The sequence below is a fragment of the Durio zibethinus genome, chromosome 15, assembly GCF_047325235.1.
Source record: "Durio zibethinus cultivar Kanyao isolate XHJ-2024 chromosome 15, ASM4732523v1, whole genome shotgun sequence".
In the NCBI taxonomy this organism is placed as follows: domain Eukaryota; kingdom Viridiplantae; phylum Streptophyta; class Magnoliopsida; order Malvales; family Malvaceae; genus Durio; species Durio zibethinus.
This window is the reverse complement of record NC_143176.1, coordinates 21,860,167-21,888,029: the sequence shown is the minus strand read 5'-3', so window position 1 is coordinate 21,888,029 and position 27,863 is coordinate 21,860,167. Positions and strand designations below refer to the sequence as shown.

The following is a 27,863-nucleotide window of genomic DNA, read 5'->3' as shown; positions in this document are numbered from 1 at the left end:
TGATACGAAGCATTTCAAGAGTGGGCGAAGCTGTATACCAGAATACATGCCAATGAATTATTAGTGATTAGGGTCTTAACGAACCGGACATGTACGAATGAATGTATATTTATGGTTTGTTCATTTATTTTTAGATATGTTTATGTTCGGTTCATATTTACCAAAAAAGTTACTTTATTTGTTCATGTTTAGTTTATTTAAATAGTAAGTTATTTACGTTCGATTCTTGTTTGGTTTAATTAAAGAAAACGAACTCTTTCGTGAACATTAAATGAACATGTTTACGAACATATATAAATGAATATATTTATGAACAATAAATAAATTATAACCAAATAAATTTAAACAAACAAATCATAAACAAATATAAATGAATCCAATCAAACAAAAACGAATCTTAAAATATAATTAGGATAAAAAATAAAAATATAATTTTATTAGTATTATTATAAATAAATAACAAACGAATAATAAATGAACGAATTTTAAATGAATTTTAAATAATTTTATTCATGAACATAAATGAATTAAATAGACTTCTATTTATATTCAATTTATTTAATAAATAAATACAAAATATTATTTAATATCATTTGTTAAATTTACGAATAAAAATTGAATATAATAACGAATAATTTATCGAAAGCTTTATTCATTTATACCTTATTAGTAATCTAAGTGTCAACCAATCTATGATTTTATCAAATTCTAATCACCGAATGTATCAACAATTCCGGCCAATTACACCAGTGTAAATTCCAAAAGCCCCATTCCTGCTTACAATTAGCTCGAGATCATCACAAAAGCATTCCTTTCAGGCTTCAGCTCACATCGTAATACAGCATCTAAATAACTAGCGAACTCACCAAACTTGGAACAGATTCAACAATCAACACGAATCCAAAAACACTGCAATTGCTAATGCATGTAAACATTTCAAATGAAGTCAATAAAAATTAACGATAAAAAATCAAGGGGTTATCTTGATTGCAATACATCTCATCCATTAAATAAAACCATTTTTTTTATTTAATAGTAGATATAAATTCATAATAAACCTCAAAACAACCCCAAAAACTCTTATCATTGCAAATTTTACGTGACACTTCTATAAGATATTTTAAAAATTTATTATGATATATAAAAATAAAAATTTAAATTTATGATATATTTTTTATATAATAAAATCATAAAATTTTTAAATTTAAATAAATCTGATAAATTAAATATAAATCTTTCATAAATGATATAAAAAAATTAAAAATTAAATATAAATTAAATATTATATTATAAAAATTAACCCTAAAATTACCAAAAAATTAAATGTTATTCGATAGAAATCACCTTTAAAATTTTAACGTTAAATGTGATTCTCACTCTGTGACTCTGCTAGGCTTGACACGGAGACACGCGAATCCCATAGTGGATGTCCTTAGATCTCTGGAGCAAAGAATTTTCTCTTGGGCTGCGCAGGAAGCTGTTTTTTTTCTTTTATTTTTATTTTTGATGTTACTTAAGAAAAATCAAGAGTAAAAAGATTTTATACCTCACGCCATTTTCATTGACGACATGAGTTTCGATCATTGCTTTCACGTCAAGAAATCTCACACCATTTTCATTGATGACATGATGTCCTTTTTCTCTCCTATCCTATATTTTTTACATTTCACTAATTTTTTTTTTCTGTCAAAGTTGCCATTCAATCTGCTCCATTTTAAGAGAGTAGCAAAACTTTTGTAATGAACATAAGATAGTAAACAAAATTACAAAATGTGTTTTAGATAGATAGGCTGGTGAATTAATTGTAGAATAATCACACCAATCATTTGTCAGATGGACACCAGGAGGGAAGAGGGAAAAAATCGAAAAATTAAAAATCAATTGAAAATTATAAATTTTGATGTAGCTTAGATTAAATATTTTTATTTGTTTCGAATTAAATTTAAATATTAAATATATATTAAATTTGAATTAAAATATAAAAAATAAAAAAAATTAAATTAAATTGAATTATATATTTTATTAATTTTTAAATTTTTATAAAATAATTATTTAAATATATTAAAATTTTTATTAAAATAATATATAAAAAATAAAAAAATTAAATTAAATCAAATCGATAAAATTTAATTCGAATCAAATTAATTTTAAATTTAAATTTAAATTTTATAAATTTATAATATTATATATTACCTACAAAATCAAACCGAATTCCCTGTTACACCCTATTCCTACCTCACATTGCCTGTTCAGTTTCACCCTCAGCTGGCTTCTTTGGTTTTCGACTGAGCAAACGATGTGACAAATGGGGATTTTTCAAAGGATTTCTCTTCATTTGAATTGAAGTATCTGAAAATCCCAGTATTTTAAATCAGCCTTGGGACAGATTTCTTGAATAAAACAACCAAAAAGTGCTGCCCTTTTCCAGCTTTCTATTCTCGGGAGCCTTTTATTTATTATTTATTATTTTTTTAACTTTTTGCCTTAAACCAAAGCAATTCTGTGTCTCGTAATATCCCATGGCCATGGGCCGGCTATTGCTTCCAAGGCAAACCAGCCTTTGTTGTTGTTGTTGTTGTTTATACAACCACTGTCATGCATCTTTGCCCTATGCCTTGATTTTCTTGGATTTGAGATTTCACGTTGGCAACATCCGCATTAGATTCTTAACCAACTCTCTCGCCTGTGCCATTCTTCGCCCTCTTTTTTTCTAAACTGACGCCGAGTGAATAGAACCTCTGTACTGCTTACCCACTGCCTTTTGGCCACGTGTCACCCATTCTTTCCAAGTTATCAAGAAGCTGAAATTATTATTTTTTATTTTCTCGCTATTAAGGACAAAATTTGTATGTGGGGTCCACCACTGATGTAGGACCCGCCATAAACTCTTTTCCCCTAATTTAACGGCATTGGATTCTCCGCGTTAATTTTAACGGAGATTCCTTTATGGCCGTCAAAGAATGGTTTGGAAAAAAAATTCTAAAAAAGGATCAGCCGCAACGTTGTCGATAACAAGGACCAAAAAGCGACCAATGACCGCCTTCCTTTGCCACGTAGGATTATTCGTATTTTCCTACGTGGCACTCGTATTAATACAGAAATAAAATACAGCCACAAATTTCTGCGAAGAAAAGGAAAGTAACATGCTTATCTTCCACCATGTGGTTAATTGACGAATTTGTCCTTTATGTGACCTGATTGGATCCTTCATCCTTGCCATCGGACTAGATTGTTCCTTCCTACCGGTCATAACTGGTGAAGTTTATGGTGAATACCGATAGGTCCGGTAACCTGGGGTCTGGTATAAGTGTTGGGGTTTAAGCAGAAGTTGGGTGATTTTCAGAGGGTTTTGGCGATCAGTGACAAAACAAAGAGAAAATAAATTATTTTCTTTTTGAATTAAGAATTTTGAGAGAATCCCAAATGGCTTTTGTTTAACATACACAGAGAAACCTTCCCCTTTTGTTTTCGCGGGAAAATATGGGATAGAAAATGGAAGAGAGTATTGTTCTTTCCTACTGGGAAGAAAATTTTCAATTTTGTTAGTTCTTTCTGCGATCTTACGTTTAGCTGCGAATTTCGTGTTTTGAGCGAACATTTCATTGTTTAGAGGTGAGAAAATCGATTTTTTGTTGATTTTCCGTAGCGAATTCCCAGAAAGTTCTAATATTTTTCATGTGTGTTTTTTTTTTTTTGGTCAAGGTGGGTCCTTTTGTGTTTGGTTGCCGAGAAATGGTGAGAAAGTGGAAGGAAAATTGGATTTTGGTTGGTAATTCGAGACAAAGTTGTTAAATGACCCCAACGTTTTAATCTTTTTTAGCTTACTAGTTTTAAGCTTTCAAATGCATGTACCTTTTGTCTCTCTGTTGTCAATTTTCTTCTGAAAATTCTTAAATTTTGTCTCTTTCTAACGTTAAATTCTTCTGTTTTCGATAATTTGGTTTATAACTTATTCGATCTGGGATTTTTGAGACACTTTATAGGAAAAGCCGAAGACAGGATCAAAGATTCTTTCTTTTTATCAGTTATTTATAGTTTTTTTTTTGTTTTTCGAGATGGATTTTTGTTCAGGGTTTTAGATCTTCTTAAAAGCAAAATTGTCTGGGATTTGATCTTTGGTGGTTTAAGGGTTTTTCTTTTTAAGTTTAATTTGCTAATTTCTCTTTCATTTATTCTCCCGTTCTCTCTTTTGAATTTGGAAAATTGTGATATTTTGAACAGAGAATTTTTGGTTTTTAAATGTCTCGATCAGTTCTCTTCTTTTTCAATGTTTTTCTTAATTTCTCAGATTTATGGTTTTATTTGATGCATAAGATTTTTTTTGGTTTTTGAAATATTAAGTTTCATAGAAGGCCCTTTCTTTTTATTGGAGGTGGGGGGTTGATGGTGGTTGGGATTTTCCATTTTTCATCAGCTCATGTGGATCTTTTTGAAGTTATAATTACAGGATTGAGTCAGTGCCCTTTGCTTTTGGGTTTATTGACAATTGTGTTAAAGTCACTGTAGGTTTTTTTTTTTTGGGGGGGGGGGGGGGGTGAATAGATGGAGTGAGATGTACAATCCTAAGCACAGCTAGCGATTTTGATTGTTTGTGGCTGACTGGATGTGGATCCAAATACAGTGGCTTTTGATATATAGATGTTTTTACGTGTAATTACTTTTTATTAGTTAGAGGGTTGCCCTTTGCTTGGTATTGGCATATGAGTTTTATTTTGTTATGTGTTTTTAATTTATTTTTTTACTATTTTCTCATAGAAGGAAAATTTTCTGTACTTTGATCATTTGTCGTGCCTTGAATTTCCTTTTCTGTTGTCTAATTTATTTCCTAAATGGTAGTGGCTTTTACTGTTGATTATAGATTCAATTTATGTCATTTTGATTAACTCTTGCATTCATCTCGTCAGGGTCTAACCTTAGTTGAGACATATACTTGTATCTCTTGGAAATTGATTTAAGAATGCTGGTGAATTGCATATGATGGGTTCTTTGTGGTGTGATCTTTGAGATATGGTGTTGCATAAGAGGTTAGACTATGGATTCAATGGCTATCAGGTGCCTGCTATTCCGCGAGCAACCAGATCAGCCAGGGTAATATATTGTTTACCTCTCTTTCCTGTTCTGTTTGCAAAAACACTGATCTATTTTAAATAACTACCATTATTTCTTTTTTATAGAAAAGGGTTCCATTTAGAAAGAGAGTTGATGATCAAATAAGTGCATTTGACTTACTGGCTACTGTAGCTGGAAAGTTTTTACTAGATAAAGAAAGTACTCCTGCTTCTAGTAATAAATTGAGTGCTGAAGATCAGTCTGCAGTTGGGAAAAATACTGTAAAAGTGGAAAGGCGGGATGGGGATCGGTCATTGAAGCTAGAAACTTGCAAACAAGACAGCACTGATAGGGAATTATTGGTTTCTGAACTTGTTTTACAAACCAATGATCCAAACTATAGTTCTAGGAAATCACAAAGCATTCAAAATGATGCCCATTTTGGATTTGCCTCTGTTATATCAACTTCTGATTGCTCAGAAAGAGTTGATGCTCAGAAGTTGATGAATGGTAAAATCAAGAATGAAATGGGAAGTTTGTCTTGTAAGGTAGAGACAGGTTCCTTTGTGTGTGGGACAGCCGGTGATTTTATTAAACCAGAGTCTGAAATTAAAGGGCTGATAGATGAGGAGCTGGATAGAGCTGATAAGGTTTCCATTGTAGAATTGGCTGATACATGCCCCTTAGAGGATCCAGTAGTCGTGGATGGTAAACCTCCCGCTCTAGTTAGTTCAGACAGTAGTGGTAAGTCATGTTCATGTGGGGACCACAATCCCCTTAGTTCTTTTCCTGCAAAACGGGATGATGTAAATGTAGTTAGTAGAGATGATGACGAAAAGTCTTCAGGTTGTACTCACCCTAGCCCAATAAAAAAATCATTTAGGCCAACACCTCGTATTGGAGACCGAAGAATAAGGAAGATACTGTCTTCTAAGTACTGGAAAGTAGCTCCAAAATTGAAGGATGTGACGTATTCCAATTCTGGTATGTGGCTTCTTGTATTTAAAATCAATGCAACTTTGAGAAAATTGTCTGGTACCAGTTAAAATAGGATATTGACAACTGTGTAATATTTTAATGAAATGGATATGTTGATCCTTCAGATGAGAATTTGAAGTCTGCTTACTGCGATAGGCATTTAAGATATGAAAGAAACTACCCTTTCAAAAAAAGGAAGTTTTTACACTGTAGCTCAGTGTCAAATTCGGATGGAGGAATCAGCAGTGAGGGCATTTCTTATTCACCCGAGAAGAGAATCAATGGAAATGCTTCCAGTGTATATTCAAAGAAGCATGGAGGTGATTTGCATACTTTTCATCTCTAACCATTATATTCTTGTCTTGGTGTTTATTGCTAACAGCAGTATTTTGCTAACTCATTCTAAATCTTTGTGGAGTCTCTGGAGAATCATCTTCACTAGCAGACCAACACAAATCTCACTCTAGGGATTCTCACGGTATGGGAGGCTTTAATGGAGTGATTCATATGTCCTCTTTTCACTTGATTGGTGTCTGACATTCAAAGAGTTTCTTACATCAAGATGTCTTTCCTTTTACTCAGTGAAGCTTAGGATCAAATCTTTCAGGGTGCCAGAATTGTTTATTGAAATTCCAGAATCTGCTACTGTTGGTTCATTGAAGGTATAATGATCTATGATTCTGATAATTGTGTTATAAGTGATTGGCTGTTGTTCATTTTAGTCGAATGTTGGTATTTGGCAGCAGAATGCTTAGAGATATTTTTGGCTTTTAATTTTTTTTATACTGGCTAATGGAGCTATCTTGGATTTTCTTATTGCATTTTGCTACGTGAGGACCTTGAAGAATTATGTCTATTAGTTTCACTATGTGCAAGTGTGTTTATGTCTTTCTGGCAGCACCACCCATTTGGGTAGTGTCTATTGTAAATTGTAATTCTACTTGTTGCTTGTTCATTAGCATTCCTTATGTTGTCAAATTGATCTGTAGAGGACTGTCATGGAGGCAGTGACAGCGATACTTGGAGGTGGATTGCGTGTTGGTGTACTTCTTCAAGGAAAGAAGGTTAGAGATGACAATAAAACTCTGCTGCAGATGGGGATTTCTTGTGATAACCAGATGGATGCTCTGGGTTTTAGCCTGGAGCCTAACCCTTCACGAAATTCCCCATCTTTATGTCCTGGAGGTTCTCCAATAATGCTTCCCTGTGATACCCCTCTACCTCTAGCTAGGTAATAAATATAGTTTTACGAGTTTAGCCGATATCTACACTTATGTAATGGTTTAAAATATGGTCTCACTAGGTGGTTTTTTTTTTTTTTTTGGAAAAAAGGAAAATGTTGCAATTGCTAGCAATTATTGGAGCTATGATCTTCTAGGATCTAGTTTGTTCTCCTAAATGCAGCCCCGAATAAGAGGCTGACTTTTTATTTGATAACAGTATTATGTTTCATGAGGCTGCATGGATTAGATGCATGAAGCTTGTTGTTGATCATGGAAAGTTGTTGCATGATAGTTACCATGGTCCATCAGATATTTAGCTCTTACATGTTAGAATTCAAGATTCTTACTCCTATCTCTCTCAAACATTCTAGGCTATCAAATCAATTAAGACTTATTTGGTTATTCTTCAGATTCAGTTTATGATTTAATACTTTTTGTTGCTAGATATCCAGCAACTTCCGGTTTAGGTAATCAGGTTAATTGTGATGCCTCACCTGAGCCTCACATGCCTATTTTGGGCAACTTTGTTGAGAGTGATCATGATTCTGCACCCTCACCTACTGACATGTCATTTGACAAAGGCGCAACTGATTCTAAAGCCCTGGTAGCTGTGCCAGCAATGACTATGAAAGCACAAGCTGTGGTTCCAGCTCATAGGAAATCTAAGTATTCTGAAGTTGTGCAGCGTAGAATTCGTCGACCTTTCTCTGTTGCTGAAGTTGAAACTCTGGTTCAGGCTGTTGAGATTCTTGGAACTGGAAGGTATGTTTGAACCTAATGAAGAAACTGAGGAGCTGTTGAGATGTGGTCGAGTCTTTGAAATTGGCTACTTTGCTAGTATTCAAATTGATTCAGCATGATACCCAATCGGAATTTTGTATAAATCCTGGCCTCAGTAGCTGCTCTAGGGGAAAATATATGCTCTGAAGATACTTAAAATTCTGTTTTCTTTGCCCACCACTCCTGTCCTTTACATGTAGGAGTGTGCTGGATGTAACTTAGAAACAACTGGCCTATTGTGTGGTTATACTAGACATCCCCTAAGCTATGATGGCCAGAATTTTAATGGTTTTATTAATCTGCAGGTGGCGTGATGTTAAATTAAGAGCTTTTGATAACGTGAAGCATCGCACATATGTGGATTTGAAGGTAAGTAAAAATTCTCTTGGTTTTTCATATAGTTGGTGCAAAACTGTTTCTTATGTTCTCTTCTTACCTCTCTCCCTCTCTCTCTCATAGTTCAGATTTTGGTCTAATTTCTAAAAGTTCTACTTGATCTGCTGATAAATCAGCTTTCTTTTCTTCTAATTGAATTCTTATATCCTGTCATATTTTCATTACTTTTATTAGGTTATTTGTTTGTTGCCCAACCGCTTTTATTTTAAACCTGATGCATTAAAATTCAAACAGTCCACTTTATGTCTTGGAACCACCAGGCAACATAGTTTAATCTGTTTCAACCTTTCCAGCGCATAGTTGATTGTACAACAGGTAAATGATTAGACAGCCATTACAAGCTTTTATCAACTGTGTAGCTTTATCTGTATAATTAAAAACTACCCCACAAGGAATCTTTTGAATCCTAATCTCGCACTATTTCTCCCAATATATTTGTTTATCCCTTTTACCAAGTGACCCAATGCCACTTTTTTCCTTTAGATTTTAGCTTAGTTGGATCTTCCTGCTGCATTTGATATTTCTCTTGGGAGAGTGAACAAACAGCATGAGTTGTTTTTCCTAGGTTTGACTCTTCTTGATGATTAGATCAAAAAGCATTATCACGTGGTTGTGAATTGTGATGGTATGTATTTTGGAACCGTGCAGGATAAGTGGAAAACGCTAGTGCACACGGCAAGAATATCCCCGCAGCAAAGGCGGGGAGAGCCGATGCCCCAGGAGCTCTTGGACAGGGTCCTAAGCGCACACGCCTACTGGTCCCAGCAGCAAGCCAAGCAGCAACTGAAGCCACATCCGCAGCAGCCAGAGAGCTGCCTTCTCCTCTATAACTATGAAATAAGAGCTAGTAGCAGAAGTGATTTTGGCCAAAAAAACTTAGGTTGATGATGGGTTTAGAGAAGGATTGTCGAATTATTTTCCCTTCCTTCATTGTCTTGTATTTTTATTGTTATGATGTAAAAAAGTTATGACAAGGAAGAAACAGAAGTACCAAGAAATCTGTATAATATTTTATCTGCTCTAGCCCTGATTCTTCCCTTGAAATTAAGAGGCTTGGGCCTTCTGTAAATTGGCTGTTGATGATGGAATAAGAGCTTGCTAAATTCGAAGCACTGAATTCAGATTAAGTTTTTTCTTTATTTTATTTTGTGATCAGATTAAATTATCAATTCAATTAAAATATACCGATTCATTAAATTTTTACTTATGAATTTTTTAAATTAACAAACCATCTATCAATAAAAAAAATTATTAAAAAAAATTAGAATCTAACTATTAATGCACTTGTTTACCACTTCTACCGAACCCAACGTCACTCCAGAAAATTTCAGGACCACAATAAAACTCACGCACGGCATGAGGTGGACTGTTGAGGCGTGTGCCATGCCGTGTTTTTGGGTGTGGAAGAGACTGAGTTTACACGTGTTCTAAAAATTAATGAAATTGTCAACTATAAATTTCTACAGGACCAAACATCTTTTTACCTTTTTTCACGCAAAAAGTCTCTTATTCCAGATGACTTGCTAGAAGAGAATAATTTCTTCAACTGTGAGAACATAAAAATTTCCTCTAGTTTCATGCGTGCGGCACATATAAATGATTGAAGAAATGAAAAAAAAAAAAATTTTTACTAAAGTTTCATTTGGATTCCTGCAATCGAATCATATGCATCAAATGCGGTTTTTGTATCCAATTACATAAAATATAAATCAAAATATCGTATAAAATATTAAAATTTATATATTTATATAATATATTATATAAAAATTACATATTTAATTTGTATTAATATAAAAATATAAAATATATTTTTTTAAATTTTATTAAACTTATATATAATTATTATTAAAATTTTAAATTATCACATTCATATTTTTTATTCATATTGTATTCGTATCATATTATTATATCATGTTTCAAATTATTAAATCTAATCATATATTATATATAATATTATATTACAACATACATAAAAATTTGATAAAATTTATTTATGTAAATGTTTAGGTGGATAACTTATATTATTAACATGTAAGATGGTTCTAAATAATTTTATCCAATCAATTATTCAATTTTTAAAAATTTTGAAGTTTCAAAATTTACATTTATCAAAATTTTTGAATGTATATAAATTTTATCCTAATTTAAACTTGAAAAAAAAGTATCTCATATCTTACTCTTACTCATTTATATGAAATACAAATTTCAAATGGTTTTTAAAGATTAAATCTCTAAATCTTAGTAATTATAAAAAATCACACACAATCTAAATTAATATTTAAATAAATTTAAATAAATAAAATTTATGATTGAATCACGGTTATTTAATAATATTTTTATATTTATTTTTCTATGATTTTTAATAAAAGAGAAAGATATTTTATCTTAATTTAAAATTACACATATATCTATATTTAAAATTATATTAGCATTTTTTATCTTAATTTAAAATTAAATTTAGATAAATTAAAATTTTAAAATTAAATAATGATCAAATATATATTTATGATTTTTTCTTACAATCGATATTTTCTTCTTTATTAAAGATAAGCGATCAGATATTTATCACAAAAGTTTGACATGATAAAATTTTAAAATCAAATATGAAAAAGTCTTTCATGATATGTCACATGTATAAATTTTAATTTTCATACTAAAATAATATATATTTTTAAGAGTGTATGTAATTGTAAAGTAGAGATTAACTTTTTTATTAAGGTTTGTATGTAATTTTACTTTTATAATTCAAAACTTTTATAATATTTATTGGAATTCTTTTATAATAATTTTTATATATGCGATTTTTGTAATTTTGCACAACAAATTATAAATTGTTATAAATATATATATATATATTTATATATAATATAAAATTAATATAAATTAAAAATTTAAGTTATAAAAATATAATTTAAAATTCCGTACGTGCATGACATGGGTAAAAAAAACTGGTAAAATATATTTAAATAGCATCTTTACAGTTTAAGTGTTAAAATAATATCGTTACGATTGAATTTACATTGCATTTTCTTTGTAGTTTCAAGTTAGAGAAGTTCGAATTTTTAACTGCATTCACACAATGCCTCAACCACAAACGTGATTGATCATGCGTTGCACCATTCTAGAATCAGATAAGGAGTCAAACCCATGAGCTGCATCAACATAGAAATTGGCTATCATTGTCTTTGAAGAGCGGCCACGAATGGTGGGAAAAAGAAACCACTATTTATTTCCCCATAGCAAATCGGAATAGCCCTTTTTCACATCCTCAATATTTATTCTTTATAGTCTATAGTGCATATTTCAAAGTAGTAGGAAGCCAAAACCAAATTGGAAAATCCAACAGAATAGGAAAAAAAATCAAATATAGTAAGGAAAGGTCTCAGCATGATCAGGTAATGCAAGAGAAAATTCCCTTTCGGATGGGATGGAATGAATCTGGCGTATATAACGGAGATAGATTAGCTAGATTCTTGTTGGTGTTTTCAGTTTTTTGAGCTTTGACCCAATCTAATCTGTCAAATGCATGATTATTTGAGCTATTTTTCCTTGCTTGAAGGCTATAATGTCTTTCTTTATCAGCTCTAGTCCTGACCCTACTACAGTCCAATGCAGAGTTGTCAGCTGTTTCATGATCTTGATGAACAAATTCATAGTGTAGGACACCCAACATTCCACTAGAGAGAAAATCCATTTTCATATGTAGCATTGTAAAGAATCCCGGCCTGAGGTTCCAAACAAAGAAGAAAGACAAGGAACCGGTGGCTCCAGGAGAGAAGTCCACAACAGTATTAGGTATAACTATAATTGAAGATTAATCAAATAATATTTCGGTTAAAATATCCGCAGCCAACGGTACTGTTTTGGCTTTGTTATCCATGGTTGGTATCGCGGGACATTTTCATAAAGTGACTTCAACTTTATCAAGTTTCAAAGTTGACTAATTGATTTTAAATTGAGTCATTGTCATGAGACAATACAGCCAATAGCTGCTCCATGGTGACGATGCAAAGACAATTCCGCGTTCCCACTGTGCCTTTTCAAATGGCTTGCACACCAAAAAAATGTCTTGCGCATTAAGCAACTTTTGTTAAAATGGTAAGTGCTGTCTCCAAAAAAGTCATATTTAATTAGAAGTTTATACATTAACTTGGCACTAAAATCTGTCTCAAAACGGTGAGTACGAGGTGGCGGCTGCTCTGCCTTAACTGTACTTTCCGAGAAGGTTCACTCAGAAAGCTCAACAGCTTGACTATTATAGGCGTCTTGAAATTATGGAATTATCCAGGTTCTTTGCTTAGCTCTTTGACTGCTCTTCTTTTCAACAAAGTTCTTTCCTTTCTTTCATTTATATATCTTCAACCCTTGTTCAGCCAGTTATCCTCTTTCCTATCTTGAGTTTTTCTCAAGATTTTGGCAATCAACAAGAGGGTAGAACACTTTTTTGGTTTTTGTCAATCCAATTTCATCCAGGTTTTTTTTTTTTTTTTTACTGTATCAAATAGGTTTCTAACTTTCTATGGATACCCTTTCCCAAGATTTTCCTAGTTTCACGTATGGGTTCAAATTTGATCATGGCTCAGTGCCAGTATATTCAAATCACAACCTTGTTAATGGGTTTGAAAACAGTCCTGAGCATATTGTTTCAACTCTGCCTTCCTTTCCAACTAGTCCAGAGTCTCCTGTTGATTCAGCTTCATCGTCAGGCATGAGTTCAGACGGACATCCCCTTGATAATATTCCTTTTGCCAATGAAATGCTCAAGTATATAAATGAGATGCTAATGGAAGAAGATCTGGAGGAAAAGACCTGCATGTTGCAGGATTGCTTAGCTCTCCAAGCTGCTGAAAAATCCTTCTATGAAGTCCTTGGCCACGAGTATCCACTTTCATCCGATCCTATATCTCTATGTCCCAGTCAAGATCATTATAGCCCAGATGATAATCTCACCCAAAGCAGTAGTGGTAGCAGTAACAGCTATACTGTTAGTACCAACTCCGTTGAATCGTATGGGATAGACAGTCCAGGTGAATTCAACTCCTCTTACAGTCAAACTTCTCTTATTGATTCTCTTGAAAGAACCTCTTTGTTTCCGGATTTACAAGGAGTGACCATGAAAGAGCCTTTGAGGCACTTCAGAAGAGAGATAGGGGAAGCTAGTAAATCCTCTCTCAATGTTGATAAGTTGCTTTTGGCTGCAGAAAGCAACCTATCTGGGCCTTCTCTTCCTGATGGAAGGTATCAATCACTTTCAGCATCAAGGGAAAGGAAAAATTATCAGCGTGATGATGGTGATTATTTGGAAGAAGGTAGGAGCAACAAGCAATCTGCACTTTCTCTTGAAGATTCAGAGCAGTCAGAGATGTTCGACGATGTACTGCTTTGCAAAGGTGAACATGAGGACTGGCCAAATTGTTCTCTTTATGGGAACTCGCAGCAAAATGGGCAGCTAAAAGGTTCTAATGGCGGAACAACACGCAGAAAGAAAAACGGCAAGACAAGTGAAGTGGTGGATTTGTGGAGTCTTCTTACTCAATGTGCACAAGCTGTAGCCATCAATGACCAAAGGACTGCCAATGAGCTGCTGAAACAGATAAGTCAGCACTCTTCAGATTCTGGCGATGGAACCCAAAGATTGGCACATTACTTTGCTAATGCCCTTAAGACGCGTTTGGCTGGCATGGGGGCACCATCGTATTCGCCTCTGGTAAGCAACAGGACTTCGGCTGCTGATATCCTAAAAGCTTATAGGGTGTATGTTTTAGCTTGCCCCTTTAAGAAAATGTTTAATTTCTATGCAAATAAAAAGATAATGGAAGTTGCAGAAAAGGCAACCACGCTCCACATCGTTGATTTTGGCATTTGCTATGGGTTTCAATGGCCTTGCCTCATCCAGCGTCTCTCAGCAAGGGCTGGTGGACCTCCCAAACTTCATATTACCGGTGTTGAGTTTCCACAACCAGGTTTCCGACCTGCAGAAAGGGTGGAAGAGACGGGGCGTCGCTTGAAAAGGTATTGTGAGAGATTCAAAGTCCCATTTGAGTACAACGTGATAGCAAAGAAATGGGAAACCATCAAACTTGAGGAACTTAAGATTAAGAAAGATGAAGTGGTTGTTGTTAACTGCATGTATCGGCTAAAGAACCTTCCAGATGACACAATGGCGCCAACCAGTGCGAGGGACACTGTTCTGAAATTGATCAGAAGCATCAATCCAGAATTATTCATCCATGGGATTGCAAACGGGACATATAACGCTCCATTCTTTGTTACAAGGTTCCGGGAGGCACTCTTCCATTTCTCTGCTCAGTTTGATATATTTGAAGCTAATGTTGGTCGGGAAGATCCACAGAGGATGATGTTTGAGAAGGAAAGACATGGGAAGGACATTATGAACGTTGTTGCATGCGAGGGTTCGGAGAGGGTTGAAAGACCAGAGACGTATAAGCAATGGCAGGCTAGGACTCTGAGGGCAGGGTTCAAGCTGGTTCCATTGGATCAGGAGCTCGTGAAGAAAGTGACGAATATGGTCCAATCTAGTTATCATAAAGATTTTATTGTAGATGTGGATGGCCGCTGGATGCTGCAGGGATGGAAGGGGAGAGTTATTTTTGCCCTTTCAATTTGGAAACCTGTCAGGGATTAACTCTGATTAGGAGTGATTTCTTCCAAAGCTTATTATATCATTCAGTAGACTCACTATCCTATTTGTTTTAGTTGTAAATATCAACTCCTAAAGTAAAGATTGCATGTGTGTTAAAGCTCCAATGTGCTTATTTAGAATGAATTCAAATGCATTCACAACAAGCATGTAGACAACAAATCCTATGCTTTTCTTTCATTTTTTCTTTTTCCCCCTTTTTGGATAGAGGGGGAATTGTCTTTCCATGGATTGCCTCTATCTAGATGGCTTTCTCCACAAGCACAGTGTTTCATCCCTGGAAACAAAATTTACAATTTTCAGGAAACAATCTCCTATTGCATACCCCATCATTAGATGAGGGTATGATGGACATCAGATGGAAATCTTTTTATGTTCATTGCTGATGAATCAGATATATACTCAGGGCACAAGCTAAGTCAAGAGTGCAACAATAGAATGCTTCATAGAGATGTTATCCAAACTCAAGCTCCTCCTCCAGGAGAAAGTGAAGGAGAGATGATATGAGAGTGCTTACTGCTGCAGTTATTTAAATATAAGAATCAATTAACAGATGGAAACCAAACAACTTTCATATTGAATATGAAATGGACTGAAGACAAATAGTTGAAGTAACATTATGGTTATGTGTCTCCTTTGAAAGACAAAAATTTTCAGTTTTTACTCTCTTGTAAGAGGGAAACAGAGGAAGGGAATTGTTCTGTTTTTGTAAGAGTTCAATTTTGGGCTGCCAATTTCTTTTTCTCGGCTGACTGGAGTTGAAATTTTAGGTCCAAAACCCATGTGGGCCCAATCTAAATGGGCCCATCGAGGTCCACCAAACCCAACCTTTGTAATTTGCAAATTGCCTTTTTTTTTTTTTTTTTTGGATAAATGGAAAAATTGCAAATTGCATTCACTAATTGGAGAGGATAATTTGGTATTTGATAAACGTGCCTTGAATTGGTCATCCATCTATGAAGTATAAGTACTGATTTAATGATTGAGTAAAATATTAAAATTTTAGCATCGATATTGTATTTATATAAAATTTATATATGAAATAAAAATATAAAATATATATTTTTTAATTTTATTAAATTTATATATAATAATTATTAAAATTTTAAATTATATTATCTTTATATTTAATTTTATATCACATTTAAATTATATCATCATATTATATTTTAAATTATTATATTTATAATTTTACATGAAAAAATAAATCAATAAATTATAAGAAAACACTTTGATTTTGGATAAAAAAGGAATTAATTAAAATCCAAATTTTATACAATTTATACCTTCACGATGAAAGGGTTCGCCCGGTTGGTTTAGGACTCATAAACCTATAAAAAGAAAAAGCAAAGAGCTTCCAATCTAACACAGATATTTGGCAATCCTCGTCTTCACTCATCAAAACCAACTCAAAGGTTTTATCTTTCAATCGGAAACCCAAAGCCCATTTTTATTTTCACAATTATGTCTTAATTTGTTTCACAATGTCCTCTCTTTCAAGCTTTGTCTCTTATCTTTTCATCTTTTAAAAAAATGGGTTTTTTTTTTTTCTTTATATTTGTTTCTTTGTACAATATGTTTTTTATGGGATTATTGTTTCATGTTAAAGTCTTAATCATTTATATAAAATCAGTTGTTTTGGTTTTGGTTGATCATGGGAACTGGGTTTTGTTTATTGCTTTGATTAATATCACTTACCTTTTTTAGTTATTGACTGTTTTCTTTTATGGCCGACTTTTTAGTGATTTTCTGGGAAGAAGTTTTGAACTCGATCTTAGTGATCATGGTATGTTTAATGATTTATAGTTTTTCCTTCTCGTTTTGTTTTTGTTTTATGGTCAATGGCAATTTGGTTTGAAGGCTATTGATTGATCACAAGCTAATGTAGCTTGAACGATCTTCTATTTAGCTTGACAAACTTACAGGCTGCCTCTAGCTTATATTATAGTTTTTAGATAATTAAGATTGTTCTCTTTTATTTGCTCATTTAGTTTTGTTGATTGCAGGACCGTGGAAATTCAACATTTGAACAGTGTTATCGTTGTTAATCTGTCTCTTTCATTGATAAGGTTGGTGGGTTACACGTTGAATACAGGACACTTAGAAAAAGGATTTTTGTTGGTTTAACTTTTATGCTATACTCTGTAGGTGATCCTATTGACACTTTTAGTTTATTGCTTGGTTAATTGAGGTGTAGAATATTCCAATTTAATGGCTACTGTTTTTTTATATTAGCAAATGAAGTGCTCTTGATTTTTTGATTGTTCCATTACTTTTCCTTCCACTTTGATTCTAATTCATTTAAAACTTTACAGGCGCACCTCGAGAAGGGAGATAAAGGTATGTTGATCTTCTTCACCAATTTATGTGATACTATCCCTCTCCCAATCTCTTACCCTCACTCTAATTTCAATTTCCAAAAGTAATTTTCAAGGCAAATGACTAATTATCAAGATTGTTTGTCATTGCCAGTTATTATGCCTCCCTCAGCTCTTCATCGCCTTGGTAAGTAGATAACTCAGCTTCCTTCTTTGTATCCCGGTTAATGCATGCAAATGGAAGCCTTGTTTAACCCTAATGACTCTTCTCTCCAGCATCCTTGCATGTCGAGTACCCTATGTTATTCAAGTTGACTAATGCTCCTGCGGAAAGAGTTTCTCATTGTGGGGTTTTAGAATTTGTTGCAGATGAGGGCCTGATATACTTTACCATACTGGGTATGGTTTTAAATTGTCTTTATTCGTTTAATATCATGATTTAAAGATGGTGTTTTGTTGATTTTGTGCCGTTTGCTCGTCCTGCGTTTTTGTTTCAGATGATGGGGAACATGCTCCTCCAAGAGGGAGATATTGTGCAGGTGAAAAATGCTAGCTTACCAAAGGGAACCTATGTGAAGCTGCAGCCGCACACTAATGACTTCTTAGACATCTCCAACCCCAAAGCAATGTTAGTTATGCTTACCAAAGGGAACCAATGTGAAGCTGCAGCCGCACACTAATGACTTCTTAGACATCTCCAACCCCAAAGCAATGTTAGTTATCTTTCTGGCAATTTCTTATGGAGTAGCTGATACATTTATTTCTTAAATTCCTTTTCTGCTGTGTTTGCTCGCAGCTTGGAAACTGCACTGAGGAGTTACTCTTGCTTAACCATTGGAGACACTATCATGGTCCCCTATAACAATAAGAAGTACTATAATAATATAGTTGAAACAAAACCCATCCCTGCAGTCAGTATCATTGAAACTGATTGTGAGGTGGACTTTGCCCCTCCTCTTGATTGTAAAGAACCTGAAAAGCCAGCACCCTCTCTACGATCGAACAATATTGCACCTGAAGGTTTTTCCCTCTTTTTTTTCTTTTCGTTTTTTAGTTTATAGAAAAAAATTTCATTGTTGAATTTGACTGTTACATTTGCAAATTATTCCATTCAACAAATGACCATTCTACGAATATTTCAGTTGAAGAAGAGCCGCCAAGAAAAGTTGCCAAGTTCATCCCTTTCAGTGGTTCATCAAGGCGCTTGGATGGCAAACCCTTGACACAACCAGCTCCACTACCTGTCTCTCCCTTGCTTAAACAATATAATTCAAATGAAGCTGTTGCTTCCAAGTCATCAAGCTCTACTTCACGTCAACATTCTGGGAAGCTTGTGTTTGGTTCGAATGAAAATCAGCCCCCAAAGGAAACGACAAAAGTATGTTGTGCTATACTAGTTTAATGATACAAGTTACTCTAGTCATTCACATAAATATTTTAAGAATTCTTATTTTATTTCCCAAAAAGTCAATTCATATTTGGTTCTTTCGAATTCTTATTGACTTTGTCTGTAGGTTGCCATGAAGAACAGTCAAGAGCCGCCTAAAGAGGAAGAACCAAAGTTTCAATTCACAGGGAAAAAGTATTCACTGAAAGGCTGATCACATTCAAACTTTTATGTGGGCCATCCTTCTTTGATATTTCAAATAGCCCACTTTTTGCTGATTGAAGACCCTTGCTCCAAAGGGCCCAAAAACTTATCTAGATTTTTTTGCTAGTATACATTTCAACTAATTATATTCTGACTGATTCAAATTTTGGGTATCGGCATGGGGCACATGAATGGTTACATGTCAAGGGTAAAAGAGACTGGCAAAGAGTATATAGACAAGATATTTAAATTTAGGTGTATATAAAGCTGAAAATCAGCAGTTTTTAAACACGCTTGTGGGTATGTTCTCATTTCCTTCTTCCCTCTCCGAGAAGCAGATGCCTTCTGTTTTAACTTCAAACATGATCTATGTGTTCCACCCCATTGGTGCCTTTGTTGTGTTCCTGGATAAGCTCCTTTGAATATGAAATAAGGAAATCTCCAAAATGCTTTCAAAAGTTAACGAGATCAACATAAGAAAATATGGTTTGTTTTATGATGGCTACTTTCGAGGCTGTCTCAAAGAACAGGTCAAAATGCTAGTAGTCAAACAACAATATGCAATTAAATTTGGAAAAGAGACCAATTTAATTAAATTTTTATTCCTAGGATCCCCTCTGTTACATGTTACAAAGAGAGTGGTGAACGCACGGCAAATATATATATGGTTTAAGATCTAAGCTCTAACCGTTGTCTCAACAGAAACCTTCCCAGAATACCGGATGTTCTCATCCTTCTCATCTGCTTCCCACAGCTCTGGCAATGCTTCCCTGACGTTGTGAATGCTCTCTAATGCATAATCCACACCGTCGGTTCGATGAGAAGTTCCCACCTATATGGGTATCATGGGAAACTAGCGAGTAAAACATTCTCAAACCAATTGAGGAATAACAAAATCGAATGGAAAAAAAATCACCAGGCAGCAAATTATTCTTTGTAGTTAGATATTCAGTGGCTTACCCACACCGTGTGAAGGCCCATAATTTTACCAGTCTGAAGATTGCGGATGCTGTCATCAAAGAACAACTGCAAAGCAAGACATTGTAACATTGAAAGGAGTTATTGAATTCAAATCACTCCGAAAGTTTTTAGACTCTGAAAAATAAAAACATTGATTAATTTACCGTTTTCTGGGGTTTGATTTTGGCAATCTGAAAAACTTGTTCAAACGCTTTTTCAAATGGTTTGCAGACAACTGGAGTGCTTGGAAGTTCAAGATCAGAGTCAGGACGAGCACTGTAGTTACTGATGTCAAAAATTTCACTGTTTGAGATGAAACCATCAGCAGAAGAGTTGTCTTTGTTTGTGGGATTCAGAGTCTCAAAGCATATAATCCCTTCAAAGCAGTCCTCCAATCCCAACCTGTTAAGCACCCTGGCAGCATGGTTCTTATCTGCATTCGTGAAAATCTGTATACAAGACCAGAACAAAGTCACCAGGGAGCCTCTAAATGATTACAAATGACAATTCATAAGAACTACGATCGTACAACTTTCCGAACAGGCAGGCTAAGCAAGAGATTCCTCAAAACAGGGTCAGGTTTTAGCATTGTATAAGGCAATCTCCCATGAACAAATCTGTAAGACAGGAATAAGTTAGAACCATACACGATACATAGAATCATCCACAGATAAAAGATGAATGGGAGAAAAATCAGTACCCATGAAAATCATCACAATCAAAGCTGTAGCCAATAGCCTGGAAGGAAAGAAAAAGAAAAAACTGTGTCATCATTCTATAGTTTAAGCATTCTCAAAAGAGTTTCACTGTCAAAAGAATGTTATGACAGCCTTTACCTTTAAACCAGCCATTGTTGTGCCATAATGCTTGTACAATGAAACACTTAATTCAGGAACTTTTTCCTCCTCTATTCCAAGAGTCTTAATCATATATTCTAGAAAAGGGTATCCAAAAAAAAGTTATGAATTTCAAGAGGAATCTAACAACTTGCCAAAGTAATGAGACCCTTCAAGGAAACACCAACAATACCTTGAATGTTCTTGGTAACTTCCTTGGACAAACCAGAAGTCAGAGGATAAAGAGTGTCATCTAAATCTGTAAGTTTTTTAATAATGGATCAAACCAAAAAAAAAAAAAAAATCAATGGTTAGCCAAAAAAGCTTACATTTTTATATATTAACAGATGAATGTTCATTACAGAAAGATAATAAATTTACCAAATAAGAGACATTCGTATTTTGGATCAAAGGCCTTATTACTCTGATCTTCATATTCCATTTTTGATCTTCAAAAAATGCTACGCCAGGAAAACTACCAATTCAGGCATAATCCAAAACAAATATTAAAAATATCTTAGAAACTCAAAAAATTACTTTGATTTCAAGGGAAAAAAAAAACAGTTTTTTATCACCAAAAGTTTTTGCATTGACGAAACAGGCCCCAAATTCAGACAAAGATTTCATTATCATTATTGTTTTAAATGTCCAGAGAGACAGAACAGAACACATTAAAACATCAATGTAAAATTAACCCAGAAAAAAAAAAACCCTTAATCGACATGAAATAAACCAATGTAGCATCAAACAAACTCAAAAACAAAAACTGAAAAGACAAAATGAAGAACACAACATGTAAAGAATCGAACATTACCAGATCCGAATCAACAATGTAAGAAAAAAAAATCTTTTAAAATTTTTAATGAAAGCCCAAAAACAACGAGGGAAAGGGAGAGAAAGCGAGAAGAAAGGAAAAGACACGATAGCGTTCAAGAAGGCATTAAATAGATGGAGAGAAGGAAAGTCGTTTGAAGGAGCGTTTGGAGAAGAAAAGGAGAAGCAGAGAAGTCATGATCTAGAAGGTACTGCAAAATTTGGGAGCTGAAGTGGTCCAATAAAAACAGGACACGTTGGGGACTTCATGCTTCCCTGTAAGGTCGAAGTAAAGATGCGTTGATGGCGACACGGACACGGTCAGCCAGATTTGTTTTTAATGTACCTCGTTAAAATTTTAGTTAAAATATTAAAAAAAACTTATGAACGATTTTATTTTTTTAACATAAGCGCTTTTATTTTTATTATATCTAAATAAACATTAATACTTTAATTTATATCAAAATAAGTTTTTATTTTAAATAAAAATATTTATGTTAAGGGTTCATTTAAATAAAAAATTAAAAGTTTATAAGTTTATTTGAATACAAATTAAAAATTAAAAATTTATTTGGGTGTAAATTAAAAATTAAAAATTTATTTAAATATGTAATAAAAATATAAAAATTTATCTAAATAAAATAATAAAATTTAGGAATTTTTTTATTATTTTAATTTAAAATTTTTCAAAATTTAAGTATTATATTAAATATTTTATTATAATTTAAATCTTATTTGTTACATTAGCTTTTTTAAAAACTTTCGTACCAAAAAAACACTTTTTTAAAACTTTAATTTTAGATTTTAATAAGTAGTTTAATTTCATCTGCATACTAAAATATAATAGTTAGTAAATTTAAAATTCAAATTTCATCATGTGTAATCTTTTCAAACAACAATTTTTTTTATAAAAAATTATGATAGAAATCACTTTATAATTACATTATTCTATATGAATTTTATCAAGTGAGATATGAAATGATATTTGGGCATTTAATTTTTAATAATAACTTAAGAGGCTAAAATGATAAAATTAAAAATTTATAATTCATAATAATAAAGTGAATGGTGTAGTATATTTAAAAATTTTCAATTATTATATATTTCAAAAACAAAAAAAAGAGAAGTAAATGGTTAGTGTAGTCCATATTGCAAATAGACCTAACAATCTAAAATACAATATGATAATATGATATAAATATGATATGAAAATAAGATATAAAAATGATACGGTTTAAAATTATAGTAATAAGTGTACATGAGTTTAATAAAATAAAAAAATTATATTTTATATTTTTGTGTCGATACAAATTATGACACGTAATTTTTATATAATACATGATACAAATACATGAATTTTAATATTTTATACAACATAAATACATAAATCGTCAGATCTAATTGCAGACACTAAATCATGAAAATATGCTTTATTGATGATTAAAATTAAAGATTACAAATTCCACGTTGAGGAGGAAAAGTGGGGTTGTGGATGCAAATCTAGAGCAAAAATATTAGAAGAGGGATTGTGAAATTGTGAAATTTTAGATTTGACATTTTGTTGTTGAGAAGCAATAATTGGACTTGAGTTATCAACTATGACATCACTTTTTTCTGAATATAATTTGCAACCATTTTAGAATATCTGACACCTTCTAATTTTTTATTATATGATTCCCACAGCTCTGGCAATGCTTCCTTGATGTTGTGTATGCTCTATAATCATTAGTCTGCATCATTTGTTCTATGAAAAATGCCCATCCAGATTATTTAAGGCGTTTGTTATTTAAAAATACCTTAAATAGTTTAAAAACACCTAAAATGATTCCTTAGAAGGTGTTTGTTATCCAAAAACAACTAAAATAGTCTAAAAATACTTAGAATAATCCTTTGAAAAACTTAAAAAAATGTTAGAATGAGGGATCAAACTTATGATCTTATAGTTAATAGCTATATGCTCTAACCAATTGAACTACTCTAATATTTTTATAATTAAAATATATTATTTAAACTAAGAATAATTTCATCTTACTTTTTTAAGATTATTCAAGATATTTTTGATCAAAAAAAGTCTTAAATAATCTCTTACAAAAAATTGAGTGGGGTTATTTAAAGTGTTTTTGACTAAAAACACTTTCAATAACCCCTGCCAATTTTTTTGATGGATTATTCAAGGTGTTTTTAGCCAAAAAATACCTTGGATAATTTTTTACAAAAAACTAAATAGGGATATTAAATACATTTTTGGTAAAAAAACAATTTCAATAATTCCCTTTAAATTTTTTTTTTTGAGATTATTCAAAGCATTTTTACCCATAAATGCCTTCAATAAAAATTGAAAGAGATTATTCAAAATATTTTTTTACCAGAAAACACATTAAATAATCCCTTATAAAAAATTAAATAAGCTTATTCAATACATTTTTTGACAAAAACGCCTTGAATAATCTTAAAAAAAAAATTGCAAGGGATTATTGAAAGCATTTCTATAAGCAAAAGCTGCTAAATTTCTTTTAAATTTCAAACTCACAAGACCTCATTTTTGTTTTTCTTTCCCGTACTCATTTCTTCCATTTCTACTCATTTTGGATCATTTTCTTCTCATTTTCTACCTAAGTTTCAGTTATTTTATGGTTAATTTTTATCTTCTTTCCTTTCATTTCAAGTTAGTTTTCTTGCATTTTGGGTCAAATCTCTAAATTTTTTGTCTAATTTATTTGGTCAAATCGTTAAACTTCTTGTCTTCTATGTTGCATTTTTGCTGTCGTTCAAGTTTCATTGGTAAGCTTCATTTTAACATTGATAATTTTCAGTGTTTTGCCATTTTTTTTTAACAATTTATTTTGTTATTGTAGTTCTGAGTTTGATTTTGTTTGATTTGTGAGAAAAATTCAAGATAGAACAAAAAGTGAAAAAAATATGATTTTTCTCTGAAAAACTTGAAATTGAATGTTGAATTTAGTTACAAACACAAATAAAATTTTAGGTTTAGTTTTTTTCTAACAGAATATTTTTTAAATTACTAAAAAGTTATTACTTGTTAACATAAATTTGTTGATTCATTCAAGATATCCTTAGGAAACTATTTTGAAATAGTCTATTATGTTTTAAATGTAATTTGAGTATTAAATAATCTTTTGTGGGATTTTTTTTGGATTCGTATCATTTTCTTACAAATTACAATGTTTAAGTATTTTTAACTCGATTTTGCTTTTTTTACTATTTCTTTTTGTCTTTATTTGCTAGTAATTTAATAAGATTGTTATTGAGTTATGTAAACTGGAACATGTATTAGATATTTACCTGGACTTATAGATCCTTGACTAGTAATTTGTTCATGTAAAAGACGTTATTTAGTACTTTTAAGCTTTATCCCTCGTTAAAAGACAAAGGGGGTGTTTGTGCTGTTTGTAGTTTATAGGTTTTGTGCATTGTCTATTTGTATTGCTATTGTTTATCAGTAGAAGCTTATTCTTTTACTAAAGTTATTAATACAAAATTTCTCTTTCCTTATGTAGCCAATGTTGTCGATTGTCAAACTAACAATCGTGTTTACAAACAGACGTATGCAAAGACTAGCATACATATATATGTCCGGTGGTGTGCATGTGCTTGTCTTCTTGATTTCATGTTAATGTTACTTGTTACCATATTCAATTAGATTATTTAGTATTTTTCTTCCAATATCTATTATTTTCATATGGTGTATGTTATATACTTAAACTTTACATCTTCAATTCAAAAGGAAATAGGTAGAACTTTGAAGGATTCTTGTAAAGTACTTTACATTTTTCAGATTATGATGTTTGATGAAACAACTTAATCTTACTTGAAAGGATTCGTTGTGCATGAAAATCATCAACAACAAAAGATAAAGAATCAAAGAAAGACATCTATAGTCATTTGTGAATACTGCACGGTAAAATATTTGCTATATACTTAATCTTTTTTTGTTACACTATAGATTTCTAGATGTATGAATATTTGATTAAAATTAGTATAAATTTTTTATTGATGTTATCTCTATTTTTTTTTGCATTGTTTAAAAAACACGATATTAATGCATGACATGTAATAGCTCTCAGCAATTTGCATTCTCAACAAGTCCATCTTTGCGAGACATCTCCTTATTGAGAGAGGGATTGCAAACTATACAATAATGTTTCATGCAAATGGAAGCAGAAATAGAACATGAACGTGTTAAAATTGAATAAAAGCATGTTAGAATGGACCAAGAGTGTGCAAGATTTCAACAATTGTATGATCGATTGATATTTTTATGAATTTTATGCAACAACAATTTTCAGGAACTAATTTAGGTGGTCCACCAACTCAGTTATTATATTTAGTAACTATTTATATTTTTTTAATATAAAAATAGCTTATTATTAAGTATTAAAATTTGTATTACTTTATTCAGTAGGTTCTTGAGCATGCTAATGATCAAAGTAAGAAAATCTTTCACTAAATGGTAGTGTTTCAAATCTATCAGTCATCAACTCTATACATTTTAGATTTTTGGTTAATGTACTAAAATAATTTGAATGTTGTTGCATGTATTAAACTTTTTGTTCCATCCATATTGAAACAAATTATGTATTTATAATATTCAGTTTATGAATTTAAGTTCGTTTTTATTTCTTTTAATATTTTTTATTTAATGATAATAATCAATATTAAAAAAATTTTAAAAAACAAAATTTGTTAATTTAGGGGTATTTGTGCCTACAAGCGTCACTAAATGCCAAAATATAATAACGATTTTTTCTATAAATACCGCTAAATTTAGTGGTGTTATCTATTATAAACGTTACTAAATTTAGCATTTAACGACATTTCTAAAAACAAACACCACTATTTTCTCTGATACAAGTATAGTCGACACTTTTAGCAGTATTTTTGACAAACATTGCTAATCTTTTAGTGACGTTTATAAATGTTACTAAACGTGAAAAAAAAAAAAAAAACGTCACTAAAAACCTAATCTCCTTAGTGTAAGTACGTTTTTACATTGTTGAGATTGATTTCTACTGGCCATTGTAGCATTTACAAATGCTTCATGCAGAATGTGCTTTGCCTTGTAAAATAGGTTTTGTTACAGTTCTGCTTTCAATGGGTTCTTAAACTTCATTGGCATGCATTACCACATTTTGCAAAAGAAAATCCAGTTTAACATTCTGATTTAAGTGAAAGAGCTATAGTGGTAGAGATACTGATGTGATTTTTACACGTTCCTATATGCAGACCATGACTACCATTCTGGTTATTGTAGGAAGAAAATATTTTGTTCTGTATCATAGCAACATGCACATGTGAGTTCTAAACAACGACAAAGATCGCTAAAACTCAGAAGGGCTTGAATGATGAGCATTTTTTAGGGTACCCCTCTGTCCCTATTTCAACCCTTTGAGCGGTGGTTCAGAATGTTGTTTCGAGTTCAATTCTCAGCTTATGTATTAGCCGCAGATAGATTAAAATTGGTTCCATGTGTGTGGTTTGAAATGTGGACCAATCTGCGGAGGGACCTCTCCTCGAGTTGTGCTCAGCTGGTGGGCTGTCAGATCTGCTCATATCTGTTGCAATTTGCCCTGATGGTGTTGGACACCATCCTGGTCCTTGTTAAGTACTTTAAGAATCCTAACCTATGTGGGGACTGGCAAAACTGAATGCTTGAACCAACAATTGAGAGAAAACACCTTGAACGATGCATCACAAGTTAGCAGTCAAAACAGATGATTTCGACATCAAAGGGTACAGATTGAAGGTCTCAGTTGCTGTTTTCTTTTCACATTTTGATGGGACTAAATTTAGCGGTGTGGTTTTTACATTTTATTAAAGATTCATTGTTCAAGGGCAATATCATGAACTTGTGTCCTATAAACATCTTGTAGATGAAGAAATTTGTCAAAAGTCATGGTTAGTTCAATGCCTTGTAATGAAAGATCACGCAACCCGAGAGGGAAGAATTGGAGCATGTTGAACACCCTTTCAAAATCTCACTTCTTAACCAAGTTTTTTTCACCCTGCAATTTTCCTCAGCAACACAAAAGTCTGATTGGACAGATTTCAGTGACCCATGTAAACTATACAAACTCGTGCTGAGCCTGAAATGCGTGGGATATTCCTGGCATGACCAACTTCTGCCACGTGTTAGGCAGCCTGATTCTTGGTGGTAACTTTCTATGGGTCAAAACCTTCTTTGGCAAAGGTTATCTTTGGTTCTTTATGCACCAGGTAACAAAGGAAGATGGAGACAAA

General features: G+C 32.5%; 3 protein-coding genes and 1 pseudogene across 9 annotated transcripts; 3 read left to right on the top strand and 1 right to left on the bottom strand.

The window, feature by feature from the left end:
* Positions 1-3,334: 3,334 nt before the first annotated feature.
* Positions 3,335-9,545, top strand: LOC111301385 (telomere repeat-binding protein 5-like). Of its 4 annotated transcripts, none has more exons than XM_022897001.2 (11): positions 3,335-3,612; positions 4,905-5,088; positions 5,175-6,033; positions 6,153-6,347; positions 6,446-6,505; positions 6,610-6,689; positions 7,017-7,258; positions 7,695-8,012; positions 8,336-8,399; positions 8,661-8,741; positions 9,075-9,545. In XM_022897001.2, the coding sequence occupies exons 2-10, from the start codon at positions 5,008-5,010 to the stop codon at positions 8,724-8,726; spliced, it is 1,965 nt and encodes a 654-aa protein (XP_022752736.2). In that variant the 5' UTR covers positions 3,335-3,612; positions 4,905-5,007; the 3' UTR covers positions 8,727-8,741; positions 9,075-9,545. The 4 variants fall into 4 exon arrangements, with proteins under 4 accessions (XP_022752736.2, XP_089600954.1, XP_022752735.2 ...); XM_089744828.1 differs by having other exon boundaries at positions 8,601-8,741; XM_022897000.2 differs by lacking the exon at positions 8,661-8,741 and adding an exon at positions 3,703-3,765.
* A 3,008-nt stretch (positions 9,546-12,553) lies between these two features.
* On the top strand, positions 12,554-15,194 carry LOC111301383 (scarecrow-like protein 30). Of its 2 annotated transcripts, XM_022896998.2 has the most exons (2): positions 12,554-13,453; positions 13,628-15,194. In XM_022896998.2, the coding sequence occupies exons 1-2, from the start codon at positions 12,946-12,948 to the stop codon at positions 15,070-15,072; spliced, it is 1,953 nt and encodes a 650-aa protein (XP_022752733.2). In that variant the 5' UTR covers positions 12,554-12,945; the 3' UTR covers positions 15,073-15,194. The 2 variants fall into 2 exon arrangements, with proteins under 2 accessions (XP_022752733.2, XP_022752732.2); XM_022896997.2 differs by having other exon boundaries at positions 12,554-15,194.
* Positions 15,195-17,447: 2,253 nt separating this feature from the next.
* On the top strand, positions 17,448-19,285 carry LOC111301382 (ubiquitin fusion degradation protein 1 B-like; annotated as a pseudogene). The gene is made up of 6 exons (XR_016328329.1): positions 17,448-17,592; positions 17,682-17,804; positions 17,903-18,033; positions 18,202-18,425; positions 18,548-18,783; positions 18,920-19,285. The product of XR_016328329.1 is annotated as a ubiquitin fusion degradation protein 1 B-like (transcript).
* Positions 19,286-19,565: 280 nt separating this feature from the next.
* LOC111301381 (uncharacterized protein C24B11.05-like) lies at positions 19,566-21,758 on the bottom strand. 2 transcript variants are annotated; one of them, XM_022896995.2, is made up of 9 exons: positions 21,607-21,758; positions 21,174-21,253; positions 20,986-21,051; positions 20,793-20,890; positions 20,657-20,694; positions 20,486-20,573; positions 20,121-20,405; positions 19,957-20,022; positions 19,566-19,828 (listed from the first exon to the last, which is right to left on the bottom strand). In XM_022896995.2, the coding sequence occupies exons 2-9, from the start codon at positions 21,232-21,234 to the stop codon at positions 19,673-19,675; spliced, it is 858 nt and encodes a 285-aa protein (XP_022752730.2). In that variant the 5' UTR covers positions 21,235-21,253; positions 21,607-21,758; the 3' UTR covers positions 19,566-19,672. The 2 variants fall into 2 exon arrangements, with proteins under 2 accessions (XP_022752730.2, XP_089600953.1); XM_089744827.1 differs by lacking the exon at positions 21,174-21,253 and having other exon boundaries at positions 21,607-21,749.
* Between the last annotated feature and the right edge of the window lie 6,105 nt (positions 21,759-27,863).

What these genes read in the sequence shown, in the direction of transcription:
- LOC111301383 (XM_022896997.2), top strand. Translation starts at nt 12,946, where the DNA reads ATGGATACCCTTTCCCAAGATTTTCCTAGTTTCACGTATGGGTTCAAA.
- LOC111301385 (XM_022896999.2), top strand. Translation starts at nt 5,008, where the DNA reads ATGGTGTTGCATAAGAGGTTAGACTATGGATTCAATGGCTATCAGGTG. An exon ending in ATATTCAAAGAAGCATGGAG is followed by an intron (nt 6,348 to 6,445) that starts GTGATTTGCATA and finishes ATCTTTGTGGAG; the next exon opens with TCTCTGGAGAATCATCTTCA. An exon ending in GAGATTCTTGGAACTGGAAG is followed by an intron (nt 8,013 to 8,335) that starts GTATGTTTGAAC and finishes ATTAATCTGCAG; the next exon opens with GTGGCGTGATGTTAAATTAA.
- LOC111301381 (XM_022896995.2), bottom strand. Translation starts at nt 21,234, where the DNA reads ATGGAATATGAAGATCAGAGTAATAAGGCCTTTGATCCAAAATACGAA. An exon ending in ATACGAATGTCTCTTATTTG is followed by an intron (nt 21,052 to 21,173) that starts GTAAATTTATTA and finishes AAAAACTTACAG; the next exon opens with ATTTAGATGACACTCTTTAT. An exon ending in GCCTGCCTGTTCGGAAAGTT is followed by an intron (nt 20,406 to 20,485) that starts GTACGATCGTAG and finishes TCTTGTATACAG; the next exon opens with ATTTTCACGAATGCAGATAA.